This window comes from Setaria viridis, chromosome 5, assembly GCF_005286985.2.
Source record: "Setaria viridis chromosome 5, Setaria_viridis_v4.0, whole genome shotgun sequence".
NCBI classification, from domain to species: domain Eukaryota; kingdom Viridiplantae; phylum Streptophyta; class Magnoliopsida; order Poales; family Poaceae; genus Setaria; species Setaria viridis.
In genome coordinates this window covers 25,822,141-25,846,649 of record NC_048267.2, presented here as the reverse complement: position 1 = coordinate 25,846,649, position 24,509 = coordinate 25,822,141, and the positions used below count along the sequence as shown (strand labels likewise).

Below are 24,509 nucleotides of genomic sequence, written 5' to 3'. Positions count from 1 at the left end.
TACCTTCCTTGTCCATAATCAAACTGTTGTTGTTTTGTTTGATTCGGGAGCCTCCCATAGCTTCATCGGGAATAAGAATGGTGAGAGATGTAAGCTGAGCGTTGGTCGCACAAAAGGGTCATATGTGCTCTCCACCCCGGGAAGGAAGATAGCTTCAGACAAGATAGTTAACCTTGTACCTATCCAGCTAGGCCAAACTCTTTTTAGGGAAAATCTCATCATCCTTGACCTAGAAGGAATAGATATCATCCTTGGGATGGATTGGATGACCCGACACCAGGTGGTTATAGACGTAGCTGCCCGAGCTCTCCACATCAATTCCCCCTTTCATGGCAGCTCTGCCCTACGCTTGACCCACCCTGAGTATGCAAATCCTTGTGCATACCCCGTATCAGAAGCCCGGATAGAAAAAACTTACATGAAGAATAGAGCCGGTACGTATGAAGTCTGCACATTTTGTACATTCTATAGCGCGAATATTTAATAACTTAATTATTTTTCCCACTTAGTGCTTAAGACAGGAATCTGGGAAGATAATCTATGTGGCTACTATGTCTGTGAGCACATGCACAATTTATTGGGACCCAAGACCATCAAGGCCACGGAGCACGAATTTAAAGTATGTAAAATAAAACTATTAATAGTTATTTATTTTCTACAATTGTTCGTGTAAAATTCACATATATGTATCCAAATTACAGATGTGGAATATTCAATGGGAATTCTTGAAGAAGGAAAGAGTAGCGGCAATATGTGAAGGTCTCGTTAGATTCCTGATGGACGAGGTGGTAAATCCACAAGGAGACTGTCATTACGATGGACAAAAATTAGACATTCCCAGCACCTCGACGGGAAGATCATCGTAGATATATATATAGTTTGATTTAGTTTGTATATATATGTAATGCGTACGCTAATTAGATTTGTATATATATATATATATATAGTACGCTAAGAATTGTATAGTATTTGTATAAATACTTGTTTGATTTATTTAAATACTAGTTTGATTCGTTTAAATACTAGTTTGATTGATTTCATTATAAAAAAAACTTCTCAACTACTAAAGGTTAACTAAAGGGGTACGTGATATGCAAGAAATTATAGGTGCCATGCAGGCGCCTGCATGGCGCTGTATGCACGAACTTTAGTCCCGGTTTGTTTTACAAACCGTGACTAAAGAGGCGACCTTTAGTCCCGGTTTGTAACACCAACCGGGACTAAAGGGGTCTGTCCAGCGCTTGCCGTGGTAGCCCCGTTAGTCCCGGTTGGTTTTACAAACCGGGACTAAAAGGGGTTCTTATATCCCGGTTGAGGGACCCGTGATAAAAGATCCTCCTTTTATCTCGACAGATTAATCCCGGATGCATTTTCGGGAGATATGCACCCTATGAACCGGTACTAATACTGAGTTCTCTAGTAGTGTGTGTTATTTCGAGATGAAATATATATATGCACCATAATGCTGATGCATCCTACCATTACAAATGATAATGGAAGAAGAAAAATGATACACCGAAACTAATGTACACTGAGCGTCAGAACCCAGACTTAGAAATCTACGCGTGCAGCAACATGCATACGACTCGAAAGACCGAAATCAAACATAATACTGCATCCGATTTTAAATATACGTAGTTTGGGGCAAATTTAATTAGTTTACTCCTAAGCACTAAGGAGGACGTACATGTGAAGCGGGGCCGTAAATGGAGCGTCTAGCAGCCGTGCCTTTAGTTCGAAATTGACTTGACTGTTTAGACACTGCACACAGGTAACTACTACTCTCCATTTAGGAAGCCACCGAGCACCCATCACAAAACTGTTAACGACACGCTGACATTACCAAGGATTCGCGTTTTCTAAAGGTGGCATCCTGATGTACTTTGTGCAAACTGTGTGGTGGCTGCTACGGCGCGGCTTCGCACGAGCTTGCCCTGCCATGCACGCATGCTCAAGTTGCACCAATACAGTGTTGCAACTTCTGATTTTGTCCGGCCAGTACTTCATCATAAAGCTTTATTTCTCTAATATCCTCTTTTTGAATGGAAAACAGTGCCTTCGACTAATTTCCACAGAATTTCCAGACCCAGCTCCACGTTGACTGCAAGATAGTATGATTGACTGATAACTCTGCCGCAGGAGAGCAGCTCATCGATCAAGTGGGGTTCCGGCGTAACAAGAGAACCAAGGCTATCTAGTGCTACCATGTTGCATTCTTTCTTCCATTTTAATGCCTTCTTTTCTGTTAATTTGTGTGCATTCTTTTCCTTTCTTCTCTGTGGGCTGGTTCATCAGCAGCACCTGTAATTAAGCATTCACTTGCATCTTAAGACCTTGGTTTCATTTGTTTCATGATGAAAATATAAAAACTATGCCACGAGATTACATGAAAGAAAAAAAACAATACACAACCACAAAGAAAGTGTACCTGCTTTCTAAATGACATTCAACGTAACCGAATTGATGATATATTATTTTTCAGGCACCGAACTGAGGATACCCTTTCTTTTCTAATTTTCCAGAAATCAAACAGTTATGTGGAGTCACATATATACCAGAGTCTGAGCAATTTATCTCAATCATTTTTCCTTCCACAAATCAAGACGAAAGGACAAAAAAAAAAGGCCGCTGCTGTATAAGTTGCTTGCCGGAGGAAACTGCTCAGAAATGGGGACTTCACAAAGTTGGCCGGCTGCTTTATGAGGTCAAGACATTCCTCTGTGATCTTTTGGCCATTCCACACGATTCTGCTTCTAGTGCATGATCCCCCCCTAATTACTACCACAGAGTAAGTTACAAACCACCACACTGTAACTGGGGTAGTAATAATAACCATGTATAAGGTTAGGAGTTGACTGATTGTTTGATGCAGATGATGATTCTCTCTTTTTTTGAAAGTACTGGGCAATGATCACATGCCCGTTGCATGCATGCAATGTTGTCTATAACACCCATGTACTAATTAATTTACTTCTCAATCCTTGCCAGTCCAAAAGGTGATCATAATTCAAATGATTCATGATCCAAATTAAATTCGCAAAATTCCAGATATTTAGTGTAATTAAATGATCACTTTATATATGCAGAAATCAATTCTATAAATAGATGATTGTAAAATTTCTCGACTTATATACTTTTTGGGGCCCATACTTTTTACGTGTTTAATGTGATAAAACACACAAAGACCCCACGGTATGATTGGTGCATGGATACACAAAGTCAATCACTTTTAATAGGAGGCAACTACTTGTCTCCTTCACATCCAGCAATCAACCAGCTGGTCATCATCACCATTAATCCAATCGACATCCTAATGGAATGTGACCGCTGGTACATCTCCTTTGGTTTGCTATCATCAATGCAGGTGCGGACCACGGCTCATGATAAAGAAAAAAGTGACCGCTCAATTTTGCAACGAGCTAGCTTTAAGCATCTTGCTAGCATGGAATGAAAAATGTGAAATGTAGTAGAGGACTCAATTCGTCACTTAGTGTCCTTGGCATGCTTGAGGATTAGAGGATAATAGATCGCTGTGTTTAGAGCTCCTTTTTCCACACGATACTCATCATAAGGAGTGAAATGTTAGTATCAATATTCTTGACAAGTGATAGCAAACACTCAACGGATGAAATTTTCATATAATGCATACATTGGCATACAAACTAAAAAATATTCTATTAATGTATTTTAATTCAAAAGTGGCATGTGCACAGTTTTGTTTACTTTTTCAAATAGTACGGTCACCAAATTATTTTAAAAATTGAATGAGTTGCCGAGCTCTCATTTCCCATACATACTAGTCTTACAAAATAAATGTCATGAGATTGTCAAGTTGTCTTGGGCCGCATTAACTTCTGGTATCACGATTTCTTTATTTTTCTTGCAATAACTCTATATATGATCCTTGCATTTTTTTTTCTTCAGCAAATGCATGTAGTTATATAAACTTTGAATCTATTATGTACATCATTCTTGCGATATAAAATATTGGAACACAATTAACTCTTCCTTGTCACTTACACGTATCTAAAGTGTCGCAATATATATGAAGTATGCACAAATATGCCAATATAAACATAGTATTTTAGTAGCTGACATTTTCATACTATTCTATGGCATTTCCCTCTGCAAAGTGATGAAAATATACAGCTCAGGAAGCACTTGATAGCTTTATGTGGGTGTTGGGCTATATATATATATATATATATATATATATATATATATATATAAAAATTCAAGTCCTATAAATACTCAATTGTCAAATGACTCATTGAAAATTTGAAATATCCTAGTGAGTAGAACTACCAATATCACATAAATCTAATAGGTGCCTAACGTTTCGGAAACATTTACCAAATGACAAACATAATTTCTTAGCAAATTTATATTGTTGCAGGACGTTACCCAATACAAATCAGCTAATATATGGCCCATACCTATAAGAAAGCTTTAAGCAATTGGTATCAAAATATTCTACAAAAATAAAAAACAAAAGAAAATAATGTAAGCTAGCTGTAAAGAGTATGTAGCTTGTGAATAAGCTTATAAATTCTATAAAACATCTTTCCAAGCCATTAAACTATAAAATGATTGTAAACCTTCTAATGAGGATAATAGTGTCATTTAGTTCAAAAGAATAGCTTTCTAGAAGATAACGCCAGCCTTGGACAGCTAGAAGATCATAGGCACTTACATGGAACTTGCGGTAATGTTGCTACATATTATAGGTATTTACTCCCCACGTTTTCTTTTGTTTGAAATTTTGACTTTGACGATCTCTATAGGAGAGAGATGTAAGCCTTACACCTCTAGTAAATATTTCAATGACTCGGAAAGACGCATGTGGAACGGCTCACAATATTGTACCACCGGGGGAGTTGAGAGTCAAAGCATTGTGGAACAAGATAGCAAGATAACTAAATCAATGCCACATCATGCATGGCAGCCATCATGATAGTGATAGTATCTAGTAGTAAGGCGAAGCAACAGTATCATATTGAGGATCATCATCAGGATACGCATATATATTTGATAAATGTCATGGCGCGTCAACAATCCATGAAATAAGCTTATATAATTAATAAATGTAATAATACATGGTACGGAATCTAAACAAGAAAAGTCCATCCCTTCTTGTCAGATTGTAACTTTTTTTCTTTTAGACAAAAAAGATGTAGCCTTAGAGTTCTCCCCCAAGTAATCTAACGTTTTCATGATCGGTGTGGCATCGATATTAATATATCATATGTTTCTTTTCCTATGTAGACTCTACAAATATGTAAAAATAAATAAAATTAAATGAAAAAAGTTGTTTTTTTAACCTTGTTCTTGCTGAGAACAGCACTTATTTATGACCCAGAGAAGCAGTATACTAATACAGTGAACCGTAAATGGTCAAAGTTAGGGAATGCGGTAACTCTCGGAGTCTCTGGGCCCAAGAGACCAGCGAAAGAAACAAAAAGTTGACTGTACGTGCTTGGTCGGCAGCTAGGTCGAGCGCGGTAACAAAAGTCGTGTGTTATGTGTACGTGTCCAGTGTGCATCCATCAAGAGATCACTACTGCATGGTACCGTACGTGTTTGGTTGATGTTTCCCCGGTTGATCGCTTCAACCGGCCAACCAACGCCGAGCATCCCTGTCGTGCATACGGACCTTTGCTGGGCGAGGCGGACTCGAATGGACGCCTGGCTCGGCTGCTCGCTTCCGTTCCAACCAAGACCAAACAACGCCGGATACGGCCGCGCTGACGTGCGAAACCGGGCTGGGCAGGGACGCGGAGGCTTCGTCGGCAACCCCAGGGCCATCCCCCGCTCGCGCGGCAACGACCGGTCGCTCGGTCCCAGTCGTCGTCCTCGTCGTCTCCCGCACCAGACCGCACGCCCCCTGCCTCCGCAACGCACAACTTGGACTCGTACTCCTCTGCCTCCATAGTCTCCATGGAGCTGGCGCATGTATATATGGGCGCCCCCATCCTGCCCCGAGAGTGCCAGCCACGGACCAACAACAACTGAAACCTCAAAGCAACGCCACACCTACGGGCTACGGCGGCGAGCTCTCGACCTCCGGTTCTCCTTCTCCCATCCGCTCTCTGGGTATGCACCGATGCTACGAATTTACCAGTTACCACCTGTTTTTTCTTCCTTCTTCTTCTGGTGTGCTGCTGGTGTACTCTGTTGGGAGATTTTAGGTCGTTTGAGTGGTTGTGATTTCTCTTAATCTCCTGCCCTGCCCTATAGTACGGCGCTCGCAATAAAGGCCAAGCTTCCGTTTTGCTGCCATTCCTGAGACTTTTCTTCTCTCAGGATAAGATAGATGCTGGTTTTATTTTATTTTATATAAGGCCAAGCATGTCCCTCGCTTGGATAATTGCATTTAGCTCTGCAAACAATTGCTGATATGCTAGCCCTGCAACCACCAGCCTGATTCTCTGACGAACTCCTAAACTACTAGGATTTTCGTTGTCCAGCAACATACTAGTTTCCTAAGCTGATCATCACCATGCCCATGATTCACCTGCAGGAACGATCGGCTCTCCGGCAGCAGCGACACCGTCCCTGCAGGGAGGACCCAGCCGGGAGATGTCTCTGAGTCTGCTCAACACAGAGCGCAACCACCTCCTGTCCCCGAAGCCGCGCAGCCCCCGGGATGGCTGCTTCTCGCCGGTGAGGACATCATCGCCCAGGGCCACCGCCAAGATGGCGCGCGGCGGCCTCGAGCGCTCGCTCAGCTTCAAGAACTGGGAGGCGCAGGTGGCGGCGCCCCCTCAAGAGCCTGAGTCGGCGGCCCCCGCCGGCCGGGGCGGCAGCGGCATCAACGGCGCGCGCCCGGGGACTCTGGCGCTGCAGCCGGCGCCGCAGCAGCAGAGCCCCCGCCAGGCGGCGTCCCCGGCGCAGGCCATGATCGAGTACATCTCCCCGCGGCCCCGCGTGGAGCTCGACGAGGCGGCCACCAAGCTGCAGAAGATCTACAAGGGCCACCGCACGCGCCGGAGCCTCGCCGACAGCGCCATCATCGCCGAGGAGCTCTGGTGGAAGACCTACGACTCGGTCTACCTCAACATCAAGTCCATCTCCTTCTTCGACGGGGGGAAGCAGGAGACCGCCGTGTCGCGATGGTCCAGGGCGGGCAAGAGGATCGCCAAGGTCGGCAAGGGCCTCTCCAAGGATGAGAAGGCCCAGAAGCTCGCGCTCCAGCACTGGCTCGAAGCGGTAAGCTGCCTTCTCTTGTTCATTTCTTTTCTATTTTTGTTCTTGGATTAATTGGAGGAAATGTTTCTCATCTGGTATCTGTTTCTTCTTCCTCCTCGATTCAATTAGATTGACCCGCGCCACCGCTACGGCCACAACCTGCACCTCTACTACGACATCTGGTCCGCCAGCTCCAGCTGCGAGCCCTTCTTCTACTGGCTGGACATCGGCGCCGGTAGAGACCAGCATCACCCCAAATGCCCAAGAAGCAAGCTCTATTCGCAACTCATCATGTACCTCGGACCGGTATGTACTGTGCCCACAACATCCTTCTAAATAAACATATCAAAAAAATAATTCTAATTGTATTGCAACATATATAAATAAGCTTGCGACTGATCTGAATGTTACTCCAAAATCAATCAATGGCAGAACGAGAGGGCGGCGTACGAGGTGATCGTGGAGGGAGGGCGTCTGCTGTACAAGCAGAGCGGGGAGCTGGTGAACACGAACGAGGAGTCCAAGTGGATCTTCGTGCTGAGCACAAGCCGGTCGCTGTACGTCGGGCAGAAGAGGAAGGGCAGGTTCCAACACTCGAGCTTCCTGTCCGGCGCCGCCACGACGGCCGCCGGGAGGCTCGTCGCCAAGGAGGGCGTCCTCAGGGCGATCTGGCCATACAGCGGGCACTACCACCCCACGGAGGAGAACTTCAGGGAGTTCATCGCCTTCCTCGAGGAGAACAGCGTCGACCTCGCCAACGTCAAGCGCTGCTCCGTCGACGACGACGAGTACCCGTCGTTCAAGAAGGCGCCGGAGGAGGCCGAAGCGCCCACCGCCGAAGCTGCGGCGCACGGCGAGACCGTGGAGACGGACCAGCCGGTGGAGCTGCCGGAGGTGGACATCGTGAAGGAGGAGGTGGCGGCCGAGATGGCCGTCGGCGGCGGCGAGGAGGAGGATGCCGCGGAGCCGGAGATGATGGCGAGGCGGCCGTCGTTCAAGTGGTCGACGCCGACGGGCGCGCGCATCGGGTGCCTCCGGGACTACCCGGCGGACCTGCAGAGCATGGCGCTGGAGCAGGTGAACCTGTCGCCGCGGGTGGCGCCGTCGCCGGGCGCGGCGGGCAGGCTGCCGCTGCCGATCCCGTCGCCGCGCCCCAGCCCGAGGATCAGGCTGTCGCCGCGGCTCCACTACATGGGGCTCCCGACCCCGACCAGCGCCAGGCTCCCAATCCCGAGCCCGGCGCCGGGGGCCACCAGGCGGTCGCCCAAGCAGCAGTTCATGGGGTTCCAGACGCCGGCCGTGGCGCTCACGCTCCCCAAGCACAAAGGCAAGTGAGCCGGCGGCGCTGCTCATTGACATGGCCGGCCGGCCTCGCCGTGTCGCCGCAGTTGCAGACTTTGCACCGCCGTTTTCGAAGGCGTTGCAGCGTTCGTTCAATTGGTTAGATGAGGGTTAACAATTTTGTTGGTTGTTTGTCGTAAGATGTTTTTTGATCTTGTACAATGCATTCTTTCGTATGTTTGTTCATCTTCTTCTTCTTTGACCTGAGGTGCATACTCTGCACGTTGTATAAGTGTAAACCACAAGCTGCGAGGCCTGTATAACATGAACCTGCAGTTCTAAGAGGAATGTAACACTGCAGATACTTTTTGATTAAGAGAACATCCTTCTTCCTTAAAAAAATGTTAATGTTCAGTGACAGTAAGTCATGAGTCTCATTGGTAGTGTGTGCGTGTTTAGATGCAGAAGCCGTGATGCTTCATTGCAGTGTCCAAATAGCTAAGGTGAAAATTGTTCTTTGCAGAGCAAATCCTTTTTTGGTTTCCCCTGCACCAGCTTCGGTGCAATGGGATTTGCAAATTTCCATGAGATGAAAACAGCAGCTCTCCTAAAAAGCTAAAACAAAATCAAATCTTGCCGAAAAGGTAAAGTTAAAGGCGATCGAAATCTGGGGTCACAATCCTGGTAGTAGAATTATGGAACCGGAAATCCGCAGGAAAAGGGTCATGCGACGAAACAGGCGCCCGGGCGCGTGTTTCTGACCCTCAATTCTTCCCTTATCTTGGGCTAACGTTTCGCGTCTTGCAGCTGGAATTCTGCGTTGTTTTCGAGCGCAACTTGGGTTCTGACTTGGAGAGGCCAACAAGTCCATCTTCTGAACCAGAGCTCAAGTGGTTAAGCCAGTAAGCCTGAGTGCATATACTACTGTATCACAAGTCTACAAGTCTCTGCTGCTGTGTGTGTGAACTTGTTCCACTTGCTTTTCATCTTTGGATCATGACATTTCTGAAAACTGGTAGGTCCCTTTTTGGCCCCAGTCCCAGTGTCTCCTTGCGTCTTCGGCTTGTTTTTTACGCAATGCCGTGTTGGACTTGTGAAGACTCGCTCTGATTACAATGACAGGGGAGCTAGCTTAATGGATTTTCTTAAGTAGTGGATGATTGAAACCTTGGGTTGGATTCTGAAAAACCTTTGGCTCCTGATTACAGTGGCACAAATGGGCTCTGTGGCACAAATGGGCTCTGCTGTTTCCTAACAATACTGCAGGGTGCTGTTCCCCAGATTTGTCACGGTGACTCCATATTCCAAGTCTCATTACATAAAGTTTTAGTGAATTCGAGTCATTTCTTTTGTGAAGGTTTCCAAATCACGTTTGACCACAGGGTCAATGTGGATGCGCGTCTGCTCGGCACGAGCGCCTCCTCCCGTCGCAGGGACAAGGCTACGAGAAAAGGTCCAAGTCCATGCTGTCTTTCCGGAATTATCTGTCACGTCATCTCAACGTGTCTACGGCAGCGAGATTGCCTGTTGCCCACGCGGTTCCGTCAGGTCATTCCTCAGAAACACGTGCCTAAGACTCTGTGCCATTTCTTTTTTTTTTTTGTGACAATCAAAAACTGTATCCAATCCCTCATGATCAAGGTTTTATTCATGATGAAACAGGCCGAGTCCCTTCACGACACGTCAGGTCCGGCTCTGTCCACACACGGGCAGCACGAGTCTAACTCACTGTTCCTTCCACATCCATATGTACACCATATAAGAAACTACTTAGTCGGATCAAAGTATAACAATTATGATTAACACCAAGTATGAAGTATGTGTTTGGTTGATTGTATAATTTAATTCATGTATGAAATGATTCAAAATAATAATGGTTTTTCTATTTGGTTGGGTGAATTATACCAACCAATTCACTCAATACATTATTTTATTAATAGTAGAGGTGAGCAATTTGGCTCGGCCTGATGGCCCAGCCTGTGACCTTTAGGGTCAAGCATGGTGTTCATTTTCCGGCCCGAAAAAAATCTGGACAGTCTAAGCCCGACCCAATTATTTTTTTGAATTGTTTTCTAATTGAAAAGGAGTGGGCGATCCAGCCCGAAAGCTGTTCGTGGGCCCAAATCATTCCGAGCTTTTTGCCAGCCCGGCCCGCATTTTGCTCAGCTTTAACTAATAGGAGTGCAAACAAATTGGTTGAACCACACCATCCAGGATCATCCATACATGCATCATGTGCTGCATGCAACCAAACATAGCTTATGTGTGATTCACAACAAGGATTAAAAAAATATGATACATACAAAGTGCAAATAGTCTGACACGCAACACTGGTGTACTAGTTGAATGGTGTACTAGTGAATGCACAGCACTCCTTGGCCTCCCTTAGGTAGCACAACACAACCCTCCTTGCCCATGATAAGCACCCGGTTAGCAAAGCGATGATACGATTCTTGATCTCCCTTTTGCAACATCAAACACCTACCTGCATATCCAAAGCCATTCACAAAGTCCAACAGTTCAAAACCTGAAGGTAACTTGTAATTACAGTGCTCGTACTAGGATCACGCAATCAGCTAATATAAGACCACAGTAGACTTTGTTCTGCGAACTGAAGAAACATGATGTATACGTTCAGGGAAGACTACTTAGACCAATGCAAGACAGACAGACAGTAGACTAGATGCTCACTACCATAAAAACTAAGAACATGGAGCGAGTATAACTGTGTAAGTGTCACGTAAGATATTTTTTTTTGAAAAGAAGCAGGAGCACTGCTCGTTCATTTAAGTGGAAAGAAGTGCATGATTACATAGAGTTCAATATTATAGAAATGAATAAAAACTCGTCTCTTGAACATGGAAATAAACTAAGATACACTACCCAATTCCGGGTATCCATGGGCTCTTTGTCTCAGCTCAACTTCTTCCAGAATTCTGCGAAAGACTTGCATTGCTCGAAGTTTCTATCCTTGAAGATTCTTCTGTTTCTCTCATTCCAGATGTTCTATGCTGTTAGTGTCAAGAAGGCCGCCTTAGATCTTCTCTTCTTTGCATTTGCCTTGCAATGTTCTTGTTCACCATGCTTCAATGTCTTGTTCTTCATTTTCTGGAATGGGGATCTCACTCCCGTCCAATTGCTCACTAGGAACCAGACTTCCTTGGAGTAGCTGCATCGTAGACACAAGTGTACTGCTATTTCTAGCTCTTGATCACATAGTGGGCATATGGTGCCAATGCTGAGTAACAATTTATCTACTGTCAATAGCTTGCTTTGTATGAGCAGCCATGCAAAGAACTTGTGCTTAGATTCATTATGAGCCTTCCAGATTGTGGCGCCATCAAATGAGTTGTATGTTCCTCTGAATTGAGCTTCATAGGCAGATTTGGCTGTGTAGTCATCTTCGTCACGTAAGATATCTTGGTGCAGAATGATAATGATGCTTCATCAGAAAATGCCTTCACCTGATCGTTCATCAGTTTATCAACCTTGGATTTCATTCAAGCATGAGGACCAATTAAAGCCGCTCGGAGCGAGGTTTACAGAGTAATATCGGAGCAGGAACAATCGCCATTGAGCAACCGCTTTCTTATGTTCAGAGTTTACAAACCTGGGAAGCCAAATATCAAAGATCATCGCGTCGGGAACCAAAGCGTTCGTGGTGGAAGACAAAATCGTTCCTGACGCCAGAGAATATTAGTTAGCAACAGAGAGGGTCAAACGATGGGGCACAGCTCTCCTAGGGTGGGTGCCATCCACAACTGGTCCACTTCAACTCTTCAAGGCACCACAGTTTTGAACGGTGATTGCCTTCCACAGGATTGAGCTTTCAGGGCAACCGAAGAACAGTGGCTGTCTTGATTCAGCAGCAGCACCATGCCGCTGGTATTCTTCAGAGTGGAGAACATGCTTGTAGTGGGTATCACGTCACTCTTACACACTGAAGGTCTCCAGTTTGATCCTGGGCAGCAACAAAAGCATGTATACTACTGCATTCTATAGGACACCGTATCCAATAGAATGGAGGTCTGACATGAGCAGATAATCTGAACTTTCTTGCCAATAACGACAAGCACAAGCAAATTAGTTCACAAAACAAAGTACAGTGTAATTAACAGCAGACCGAATTCAATCATTCATAAAACAATATCCAGGGATATGCTAATCATGTTTGAAGTAGTACAGACAATAGAATCATTGGTAGACCTAAGACGTTTTGGGCTCAGGACAGTAGCAAGGGCTGAATAAGTAGCAGAGCCAAAATACTTATTTATAATCATAAACAGCAGGATAACAAAGGCTACAGATGAAAACAACAATCTTGGGCTCAAGATTGGGCAAGATGCTGCCCACCCTAATCCATCAAGTTTTCCATTTGTCTAACATTCGACTGATACTGCATGCTTACATTTGGGAATGCATGCAGCAGGTGCATGGATGCTAACAAGTACACAATAATATCAAGAGATGTGGTTTTCGGTTAACGCTAGGCTCACATTACATGAAAAGGGGAGACCCCTCTAAGGGGCGGTTTGTGCTGCTGCTTGCAAGTCTGGTGATGCATCAGCAATTTGGAAGTAATCTTGCAACGCAAGGGTCTCGATTGACTTGTTCTTCAGGCTCTTGATGGCATCCATGGTTGCTCGTGCCCCATCCACAGTTGTGATTATCGGGACCTTGTAGGCCAGGGCCAGCCTGCGGAGTTGGAGGCCATCTTTTGAGTCTAGTGCGTCACCAGAGCTTGTTATAACCATGACCTGAATCTGACCATTCTTCAGCATATCTCTGGCATTTGGTCGCCCCTCATGTATTTTCAGAACTGGCTCCACCGGGATGCCCTCCAGCTGGAGCACTTTAGCTGTACCAGATGTGGCAATAATGTTGAAACCAAGGTCCTGGAATCCTCGTCCAATCTCAGCAAGGTGCCGTTTTGTCAGGTCATTGAGGCTAAGGAACACAGTGCCACTTAAAGTGAGCTTCTGTCCAGCAGCAATCTGCGCCTTGGCAAAGGCACCAGAGAACTCGTAGTCAATGCCCATCACCTCTCCAGTGCTGCGCATCTCTGGTCCAAGAAGAATGTCACAACCTTGGAATTTCTCAAATGGAAGAACAGCTTCCTTAACAGATACGTGCTTAGGAACCACTTCTTTAGTGAAGCCTAGTTCATGCAAAGTCACACCAGACATGACCAATGATGCATACTTAGCCAATGGATGCCCAATTGCCTTTGACACAAAAGGGACTGTACGTGAAGCCCTCGGATTCGCCTCAAGCAGGAACACCTCACCAGTAGTAGATATAGCATACTGGCAGTTCATCAATCCACAGACATTCAGACGCTTTGCTAAATTTGCGGTCCATGAACGGATAACTTCTAAACACTGAGCTGAGATTGTTCTAGTTGGCAGGGAACACGCTGAATCACCAGAATGAATACCAGCCTGCTCAATGTGCTCCATAATCCCACCAATTACAACATTCCCAGCTGAGTCAGCCAATGCATCAACATCAATTTCAACTGCATCAATTAGATACTTGTCCACCAAAACAGGTCGTTCTGGATCTACTTGCACTGCAGTTGCAAGGTACTTAATCAGTTTTTCATCGTTGTACACAATCTCCATTGCTCGTCCACCAAGAACATACGAGGGACGGACCACAACAGGGTAACCTATTTCTGAGGCAATTGCCAAGGCATCAGATTCACTTCTTGCAATCCCTCCCTTCGGCTGTTCAATTCCAAGCTCTTCAAGAATTGCATTAAATCTTTTTCTGTCCTCAGCAGCATCAATCGAATCTGGTGATGTTCCCCATATCTTCACATTCCCAGTGCCTGAAGCAGAAATCATTTTGTTCTCCTCTATATACTGTTGTATAGGAAGTGCAATCTTTAAAGGAGTTTGCCCTCCAAATTGCACAATTATACCATCCGGGCGCTCCAAATCAAGAACATTTGATACATCCTCAACTGTCAATGGCTCAAAGTACAAACGATCACTGGTATCATAGTCGGTTGAGACCGTCTCAGGATTGGAGTTCATCATAATAGTCTCGAATCCAGCCTGAAAAGAGTTGAAAAAGGAACAAGACATTAGTATCATCGACACTAAAATAGAAAAACAGAGGGCCATACAATATAATGTAGTTGACTAAGAAAACTTGCAATTTGGCTTTGCTCACTACAAGAATCCATTTATACAGATATAAACAGCACAAATGAGGAAAAATATTAGTGAAAGATGGAAATCAATTATGCAGAAACAAACCTCTCGGAGTGCAAATGAAGCATGACAGCAGCAGTAATCAAACTCAATGCCCTGGCCTATGCGATTAGGCCCACCACCCAATATCAGCACCTTCTTCCTATTGGTTGGAGCTGATTCACATTCATATTCATAAGAAGAGTACATGTAAGGGGTGTTTGCTTCAAACTCAGCAGCACAAGTATCAACACGCTTATATGTTGGAGTGACGCCTAATGCTAAACGCCTTGATCTGACATCACTTTCTGATGAAGAAGTCGCAAATGCAATCTGCTTGTCACTAAAACCCCTCCTCTTCACCTGATATAAGTCATCCTTTGACAATTGATCTAAGCTCCTTGATAAAAGGTACTGCTCAACATCCACAAGCTCCTTGAGCTCAGTGAGGAACCATTTGTCAATGAAGCTAATTTCGTGAATATCTTCAACCCCCATACCTTTCTTGAAAGCTGCATAAATAGCATGGATACGATCCGGATTAGGTACCCGCAAGCTATATTTTATTTTCTCCCAATCCCAGTCAAGTTCCTTGATAGGTCCACAACCCCATCCTGCAAAGCCAGTCTCTAGTGAACGTACAGCTTTCTGGAAAGACTCCTGGAACGTGCGCCCCAGTGCCATTGCCTCACCAACAGACTTCATCTGTGTGGTTAGTATTGGCTCTGAACCAGGAAATTTCTCAAATGCAAAGCGTGGTATCTGCATAGTAAATTCAAGGTGAGTCAGAAAAGTAGATCATGAAAAATATTGTGTGATAAACATATCAGGTATAAATATGGGCTTGTAACAAAACAATAAAAATAAGTTTATCCTAGAGCATATCCTGAAAAGGTAAATATTTTTATGCATGTCGAATAGCAGAGTAATATGCTTCGGATAGTGAAAGAATGATATCAGACAATATAGCCATGAGACAGAGAGAAATTCACAGGTTAAGACAATGTAACTGATCTCAGGTTATAATGTAAAGATTCATCAGGGGAAGGTTCAGTCAACATACAAATCTCCAAGATATGCACATATCGAGAAAAACTATTGATGTGATGATTTCATCCTTATTTGACAAATATGTCAACAAGAAAATATTACTGTTGCTAGACTAAGATGGCAATGACAGATATGCGAACAAGAAAATATTAATGTTGCTTGACTAAGAGAGTGATGGAGCACTACTCAGCAAGCATGAAAAATAAAATAAAATGATAACTGGACAAGTATATGCCTGCAAAAAGCTACTGCCTTCACCTTTAAAATGATATAAATGACTCTGTTTTACTATTAAGTAGTAGGTAGATGCCAGAGCATATGTGACAATTCATTCAGTCTACCAACATATTCAACAGTCAAACAATGCATGAAGAACAGGATAGGCAATCGGACGGACTTATCCAGTTCAATTAGTTTGATATTATTATTGAGGTATTAATCATTACAAGTTGATAGGTGACAACTGACAAGGAGTGAGCAAGCAAAGAAGATACAGAAAAGTCAAATTTGTACTGCAGATGCATATTTCCAGCAAAACTCATTTGTGCAACACTAAGAAACCTGAGAAATGGAGACAGAATCATACCTTTGTGACCACATAATCAATGGAAGGCTCGAAGCTGGCAGGAGTCTTCTTGGTAATATCATTGGGAATCTGGTCCAGAGTGTAACCTACTGAGAGCTTAGCAGCCATCTTGGCTATGGGAAACCCTGTGGCCTTTGAGGCAAGCGCCGATGACCTGGACACCCTGGGATTCATCTCGATGACCATCACCTCCCCGTCCGCAGGATTCACGGCGAATTGAACATTGGAGCCACCGCACTCCACACCAATCTCCCTGATGATGGCCACAGAGTAGTCCCTGAGCCTCTGGTACTCCTTGTCAGTGAGCGTCTGCGCAGGAGCCACAGTGATGGAGTCTCCCGTGTGCACGCCCATGGGATCGATGTTCTCGATGGAGCAGATGATGACGACATTGTCGGCCATGTCGCGCATGACCTCCAGCTCGTACTCCTTCCACCCAAGAAGCGACTTCTCGATTAGCACCTGCTGCGTGTGTGACGCGGCGAGGCCCGCCCTGCAGATTTCCTCGAACTCGGCCCTGTTGTAGGCGATGCCGCCGCCCGTGCCGCCGAGCGTGAAGGCCGGGCGCACGATGAGCGGGAACTCCCCGATTTCCACGGCGATGGCGAGGCACTCCTCGAGCGTGGTGCCGATGCCAGAGGGCGGCGTCTTGAGGCCGATGCGGTCCATGGCCAGCTTGAAGAGCTGTCGGTCCTCGGCGGCGCGGATGGCGGGGAGTGAGGCCCCGATGAGGCGCACGCCGAGGCGGTCGAGCGCGCCCGACTCGGCGAGCGAGACGGCGAGGTTGAGTGCGGTCTGGCCGCCCATGGTGGGGAGCAGCGCGTCGGGGCGCTCGGCTTCGATGATGCGCTCGACGAGCGGCGGCGTCATGGGCCCGATGTAGGTGCGGTGGGCGAGGTCCGGGTCGGTCATGATGGTGGCCGGGTTGGAGTTGATGAGCACCACCTCGTAGCCTTCCTCGGCGAGCGCCTTGCACGCCTGCGTGCCGGAGTAGTCGAACTCGCACGCCTGGCCGATCACGATGGGCCCCGCGCCGAGGATCATGATCTTCTTGACGCCCTCCAGGCGGCCGGCCTTGGTCGGCGCGGCCGGGAAGCGACGCACCGTGACGGCGTCGCCGCCATCGGCGCTGGCGCGCACGGAGAGGGCGCCGGCGCGGCGCGGGACGGGGCGGCGCGCGACGGAGACGCGCGGGTAGGGGACGAGGAGGTGGCCGCGGCGCACGGCCTGGGAGGGGGAAGGGCGGAGCTGGGACGGGGTGGAGAGCGAGGTGGCCATGGCGGCGCGAGGGGGGAAGGGGGGAGGCGGCGAGCGGGGGAGTGTTTGGATTGGATGGAGAGGGTGGAAGGTAGGGTTTTTTGTAGCGCGGCGGATTAGGTGGTAACCCCAGGGTTTAGCCCCGCCAAAGCCAAATTTTATATTTGCCCGAAGAAGCCAAGAAGGGTCCGCATATGCTCCAAAATTTGCTGATTCTCCAAATCTCACACTCTTATCTTATAGCACCAGTGTACGAATAGTATTTGCATCGGATGCGAATTCGAACATGTACTTCTTTACGTGCTAGGCTATTTTGCACGAATCTGGATCAAACATTTGATCAAGCTTTGCAAAGTTTGCTCAGTCGGATTAGGAAACGACGTCGGATTCAGATTTCAGAACGATGTACTGGAAAGAGGCAGCAGCATTTTTCCTCTTCTTTAGATGATGACTGCAAAGGTTACGGCAAGGGTTGCAGAAAGGTGAACAACAAAAGTGGCTGGAGAAGACGAACTTTTTTATCCTCTTTTTATATGATGATGAAAGACAAAAGATTGGGAATATTTTGTAGCTAGTTTAAAATATAATCTCCACGATCATGGGCTAAAGTGACATGTGGAAGGGTGTACTGTCACACTAATTACTCCACTCATGTCTCTGTAAACCATTCGTTTTCTGTCCTTCAAGTGGAAAAGGATGTGCGTGACAAAGTTTCGAGAAAAGTCGTATGAAAGGTTAAGTAAATTTGCTCACCCCCAGATCAAAAAAAAACATACAGAATTTCACGTATCGGGAGTCAAACCAAATTACATCCAAATCAAAACCAACATCATCTCGAAGAAATCAAATTAAATTACATCCAAATCAAAACCAACATCATCTCGAGGCCGGTCCATTCTTCAAGAAAATCGATTCACTTGTAGAAAAAAAAGGGCTCACAACTTAAAATTTGGAAAACTAATCTCAAGATTGCGACTAAAACGCAGTCGGGATTGGTGATCATTTTTGTTTAGCAGATAAACCAATTATAAATGGTTCCATTACGAATATACAGGTCAAAGTAAATCAGAAGATGAGTCACAATTTTGTAGTGGAACGTGTGAACACGGGAGCAGCGCCGGCGCACGGTGGACCCGGAGAGGCTGGCTGCCATATAAGTCCGGAGATTGTGATACTAATATACCAGGACAGTGAGATAATACCATGAATGGTCCCTCTAATCAAGAAGCCAAATATTACTTTGAAAAAAAAACAAGAAGCCAAATAGGAACGGAGCACTGGGGGTAGTTGAGGGTCAAACTTCACATCCAGTCAAATTGACCAATTATTTTTTTTCTCTGAAATTTGACCATATCCCTTTCAGTGCACTTGTTCACGCTGAGAGGGACGTTTGCCATATCTCGTGCGTAATTGAGGAACCTTTTGTGCCGATTTGCAGTTTGGATTAAGTTCGTGCCACCTAAACTGAAAAGATCAGCTTTATGCTATTCTTTTTCTTGGTATCTCATCAATCCTTAATATATTGAGTAAATGAAAGGTCACAACTAGTAATGAAGTCCAATCTTGTAATGATTTGGAAAAACTCTCTTGATCAGAACTCTGAAAACGATGGACAGAAGCAATGCAACGATTCACATGCCTATTCCATGCTTTCTAGGAAGGATATTGACTTGGGTGGCAAACTGTTTTAGTTGGATCCGATTGCCATTTTAATGACACAAAGCTGGTAAGGGCTGAGCAAACCGGTGTGAGGATCGTAGATTTACTACTGAGATACATGTGTATCGTTATACAACTTTTTGGAAGAAAAAATGGTGTGATATAAAACAGCTGGAAGGTTAAAACCCATGAAAATAATAGCAAAGTTTCAAAAAGAATATTTTAAACCGTTTCAAAAAAAGAGAGAAAATAACAGCAAAGGGTAAGGGTCCAAATATAACGCAATGGTCGAACGATTTCATTTTCATTCATGCATGAGCGATCGATTCCCATCTTTTTCGACATTTCTCCTCGCTTGCCGCTTCGCACCCTACTCGGAAGCAAGTGGCTGAGCTGCAACACCAGGGGGGGCACATTGTCAACTAAAGAAACAAAACGGACATGCTCACGCACTCACTTGCACGAGCTGGCGGTAGAAACGATTTGGATGTGACATGCTCGAGTTTCCACGAACATAGCGAATATCGCTGATGCAGTATTTTTCTGATTTAAATTTGTTCAAGATATATGACGAAAGCTTCAGCTCACCTACCAGGGATAGGTATGCGGACAGCGAGATCCGACTGGTCAGCAGCCCGACGAAGATGCAGCGTGCCTGGGTCGTTCGTCCATGCACTTGCAGGCTTGCAGCTACTACTTCCTACGATTTGATTTAGCACGTGTGTAAAAAGATTTTGAATTCAAGTTTATCCAAATTCGCAATTCCCAACTACTACGACAGCAAAGTTATTTGCCAAGACTACACATGTATGGAGGTGGCTCTTCTTCTCAGGAAGTCGTTTTTTCAACTCTCCACGTTTTGCTTTGGTGCATTCGTTATTTCGTCCGATTGCAGACTTGAAACTTGACGATTTGTTTGGTAGGGTTCTGAATTCTCAAAAAAAAAAACTTTTATGATTCAGTTCACGTTTCTTCCAAGTTTGGCTAGCTAGTTAATTTCTGATTCTGGAATGGGGGAAATGGTTCAATTGACCAACATACCCTGTAACCGTATCCGTACGCGCCCAATTTTTTTGGCAAACAAAATGAAAAATCGGCTGCGCAATAATAATAACACAAGAACGTAAAAGATCCATGATCCACCACCATCACAAAAGCAAGTGGAAGCAATTGTGTGATGGGCTGCCAATTTCCAAGCCCATCACCACTTCACCATCTCACTTCTCGCTGAAATGGGCTACCAATTCCCTCCTCGTCTCTTTTTTTTTTTTTGCCCTTGGTTTCGTTGGATGTCGATGGTGTTAATCCAGCCGCTGTATGTTCTCCTTTGTCACTTCTCACGTTATGACTATACATTTTTTTTTAAACGAGGAGAGCTGCTGCTATATTAAAAAAAGAAAAAGCCCGACAGATCGTATACAAACGTACTGTACAAGGTGTACACTCGCACGTTATGACTATACATGGGACCCAATCACCCGATCTAGTTAATTTCTACGGGACTCATTGGTTTATGGCGATATACTATAACACTTTATCATGTCTAAGGTCACGCAAGGTTGAATGTTTGATTGAGTTAAACATTTGTTTGGTTCATGGCCACAGTAATTATCCTACCTTTCTATTAAGGACAACCACAGTCAGAACTCAGAAGTGATGGCGAGTGAGGGTAGAATTGAGCCGGAAATGGATTGACAGATAATGTACACATATATACGCAAAAGAAATGACAATGGTAAAAGAAAATCATGCGCCATAGCCCATGAGGCAAGTAGCATCACACAACAAAAGAATAGAAGCCACGACGCACAGCGGTAGCACTGCACGCGAGGGGAGCCTGGAACTGCCTTCCATCCGTTTTGGCCTTTTGGGGGTGGACACGATAGCTGGTAGCGGGTTGACTGGTCAACCGTCCCCTTGCACGCGGCGCCTGCACGCTTCAGCTCCCATCGCGTCTCTTCCGTTTTACCGGCTGATGGAGCTGAACTGGCCAGCCCACTCGCGCCACCTTTCCCGGATCAACTGCCTCCATCACTCCTACGTCTCCATGCACGTCCGCACAAAAACATGCGTCGCATCTGTCGCAGTAGTAACTGCTCGATCTTCGCGCGGCCGATCAGACACCAGCACTACAGATTATCAGCAAACTAACCGGTAGCAGGGTAGCCAGAGAGACCGCTCTGCGCCTGATCATCTTCCACCTTGATTGGCACCACCTCCCAATGGCAAGAGCGTACCCTACTACCTCGGCGTCGTCGAAGCAGATCACGGCCGCCACCTCCTCCTCCCCCGCGCTCCTCCACGCCGCGTGGGTCGCGGCCGCCGTCGCCGTCTGCGTCGCTCTCTGCACCATCCACGCGCGCAAGCCTTCGTCGTCGTCGTCGCGCCGGCGCGGCTCGCGCTCGGCGTCCAACCGCTGCGGGTCCAGGGAGAGCGGCGGCGGCGGCGGTGGCGGTGGCGCGGCCAGCGGTGCCACGCCGGCGGCCAAGGTCTCCCCGACGCCGAGCGACACGGCCAAGGCCAGCGGAGCCGCCGTCGAGACTGACGGCGGCGGGGGGCCGGTCACGGTGATCGACGTCGGGACGCACGGGCCCATCGCGCCGGCGTTCCTGCCGCCGCCGGCGGAGCCGCTCCCGCCGCGCCGGAGCCTGTCGTCGAAGCACATCCGCTTCACGGAGCGGCTCGGGAGGATACGGTCGATGCGGCGCGCCGTGTCGTCGGGGGAGGCGGCCGCCACAGCCGCCGCGGAGGACGACGTCTTCGTGGGGTGCCGCCGCGGCGGCGGCGGCGAGGTCGGGGAGGAGGGCACGCTGTGGACCAAGACGATCATCCTCGGGGAGAGGTGCCGCGTCCCGAGCGCCGGCGACGAGGGCGACGTCGACGGCGGCGGCGGCGACGGGACGGTGCCGTGGAGGAGCTACCGGCCCAGGCAGCCGCGGTCGGTGCCCGTCACGCGGAGCAACTCCTTCGCCGGCGTGGGCAGCGCCGGCGCGTGCAGACTTGCCGATCCACGTTTCTAGCTGCCTCCACCAAGGGCCTCTTCCAAGTATCGATAAAATGCGATCGACGTGGCCGACGACGGTGCTTTGTTAATCTCGATCCGATGAACAACTGTATCCGCTGCGACGCATCGCATGTTCATAGGCTAAATTCTTGATTTCCGTTGAAGGTCATATTTTCCTTTGATGGGTTCTTAGCAGCTCTGGGTAGCTAGGGAGTATATAAGGTCATGTTTGTTTAGGCTTTCTAGCAGCTTTCCACCATATAAGAAGTTAAAAGCTCAAACAAACAGCTAGTTTCTGGGTTGAGCTTTTCGAAAGCTAGAAGCCCACAGAATCCTCGGCCTCTCCTCCCAGCTTCCGCTACCGCCACAGCAGATGCCCTCACGGCGCCGCTCACCGTCCCCTCCGACATCTCCCCCGGCCTCGACTCCGCTTGCCGTCGAGGAGCCTAGATCCGGCGAGCTCAGGAAGCCACTGCAGGGGAGCTCCAAGGTTGAAGAAAAGCTTGACACGTGGACCTCACAGAACAGACACTCCATCCCACCATTCCAAAAGCCAGCTTTCAGAAAGCCACCCTTCCAGGGAGCAAAAGCCAAAAGCCAGCTTTCATATGGCTTGTTACAGTGATCGGTCTGTTTTTACCTTATTATATCAACTCCATCAGTTCCTCCATAACTTTATATCCCAAACTAATAAAAAACGTTATCACTACTAGGGATTTCACCATTCTAACAAATCCTAAATAGGTCATCTTATCCCCCAAAAATTATTGATGATCAACAACTAGTGGGAAAGTTGGAGCTCCCTTAATACAATAATTTTTCCGTTTGCTCGTAGTGCGCGCAAGCTAATGTTGTGTGACTGTTGCTCACCGTAATCACCCTACATTGCAAACACCCTGTTCTTATTATGTTCCCCAGCCCTAGAAGGTCGGGCACCTACATGGCTCATGGGGGAGGGCGAGTGCCATTTCATTGTTGCACAACTGTGGGCTTTAGGAGCCCACTCACTATCATTTGTCCTTAGGCTCGAGGAAGCCCGCTGCTACCACCGGATGAGTGGCTCAGCCGTCGTTGCTTGAAGGAGCTTGGGTGCTTGCGCAACCAAAGGAGCCTTGACGACCATGAGATCCCTCCCCTGATCCTCTTCCTGGGTTCACGGGGGAGGGCGAGTGCCATTTCATTGTTGCACGACTGTGGGCTTAAGGAACCTACTCACTGTCATGTGTCCTTAGGCTCGAGGAAGCCCGCTACTACCACCGGGTGAGTGGCTCAGCCGTTGTCGCTTGAAGGAGCTTGGGCGCTTGCACAACCAAAGGAGCCTTGACGGCCATGAGATCCCTCCCCCGATCCTCCTCCTCCCTTCCCCCCCCCCCCCCCCCGGGGAGATCTCAGGGGCATGGATCAAGCTCCACTTCTCTGCCCAAGCCAATGGTACCCCGACCACTCGTGCTATAGCTAGGAAGAGACAGTGAAATAAATGGGGGGGATCCACTAACATGTGGTCCCGACACATGGATCCACATGACAGGTAGGTATATATTGGGGGGAGTGTGTTGTGTCTGGTTTGCCTGCACGATTTCATCACCAGGTGCCCTAGCAACACCCTCGGGGAAACTAAGGACTTCCCGAACCACATAGTGAGAACATATACTTCCTTGCATGGCATCAGCTCTGACAAGTCGACCTTGATGCTAGAAAGATCCTCCTCACTATCAGCACCAGCCTCGGAATCACTGCCACCTGCGGTACCCTCGTCACCGTAGGTTAACTTCGCGGCGTCCTCAACAGCCTTGCCCAGATCCAGGTCTTCCTCAGCCTCATTGCGAAACCCAGATTGTTAAGCAAACTCCTCTGCTGTCATGAGTCTTGCAGTTTGAATAATATGAGACAGTTGTAAGGCAGCAAAGCACCATCTCAGAAATAAAAACAAGGCAAAAACTCACACCAAAAGAGAGATGCAAATAACATCGTTACCTTCGAGATCTTCGAGGCCAAGGACAACAGCATACAACGCATGAATCTCAAAGCATGAAAGCAGCGAGCAAACTAGGAGCGCAAAGGTCTGAGCCGTGAGGGTAAAAACAAAAGCGACCCGCGCCACCCCTTTTATAAGCGCGATAAAAGGCGCGAAATGGCGCCTGAAACCTTGAGCCGAATACGAAAAGTCATCCAATAGGAAATCGACACGTAAGACTAAAAAGGTAACCGTTGGCTCGTTTCTAGCCAACGCTCGAGGGTGATGTTTTTTGGGAGAAGATCCTTAAGTCGCAGGTTCGGTCGTTGG

At 47.0% G+C, this 24,509-nt stretch overlaps 2 protein-coding genes across 2 annotated transcripts; one reads left to right on the top strand and one right to left on the bottom strand.

Moving 5' to 3' along the window:
- The first annotated feature begins 5,884 nt into the window (after window positions 1-5,884).
- Window positions 5,885-8,857, top strand: LOC117859017 (IQ domain-containing protein IQM1). The gene is made up of 4 exons (XM_034742182.2): window positions 5,885-6,093; window positions 6,521-7,209; window positions 7,318-7,494; window positions 7,621-8,857. The coding sequence occupies exons 2-4, from the start codon at window positions 6,580-6,582 to the stop codon at window positions 8,521-8,523; spliced, it is 1,710 nt and encodes a 569-aa protein (XP_034598073.1). The 5' UTR covers window positions 5,885-6,093; window positions 6,521-6,579; the 3' UTR covers window positions 8,524-8,857.
- A 3,857-nt stretch (window positions 8,858-12,714) lies between these two features.
- On the bottom strand, window positions 12,715-17,615 carry LOC117859016 (carbamoyl phosphate synthase arginine-specific large chain, chloroplastic). Its single transcript, XM_034742181.2, has 3 exons — window positions 16,306-17,615; window positions 14,736-15,431; window positions 12,715-14,531 (listed from the first exon to the last, which is right to left on the bottom strand). The coding sequence occupies exons 1-3, from the start codon at window positions 17,581-17,583 to the stop codon at window positions 12,990-12,992; spliced, it is 3,516 nt and encodes a 1,171-aa protein (XP_034598072.1). The 5' UTR covers window positions 17,584-17,615; the 3' UTR covers window positions 12,715-12,989.
- Between the last annotated feature and the right edge of the window lie 6,894 nt (window positions 17,616-24,509).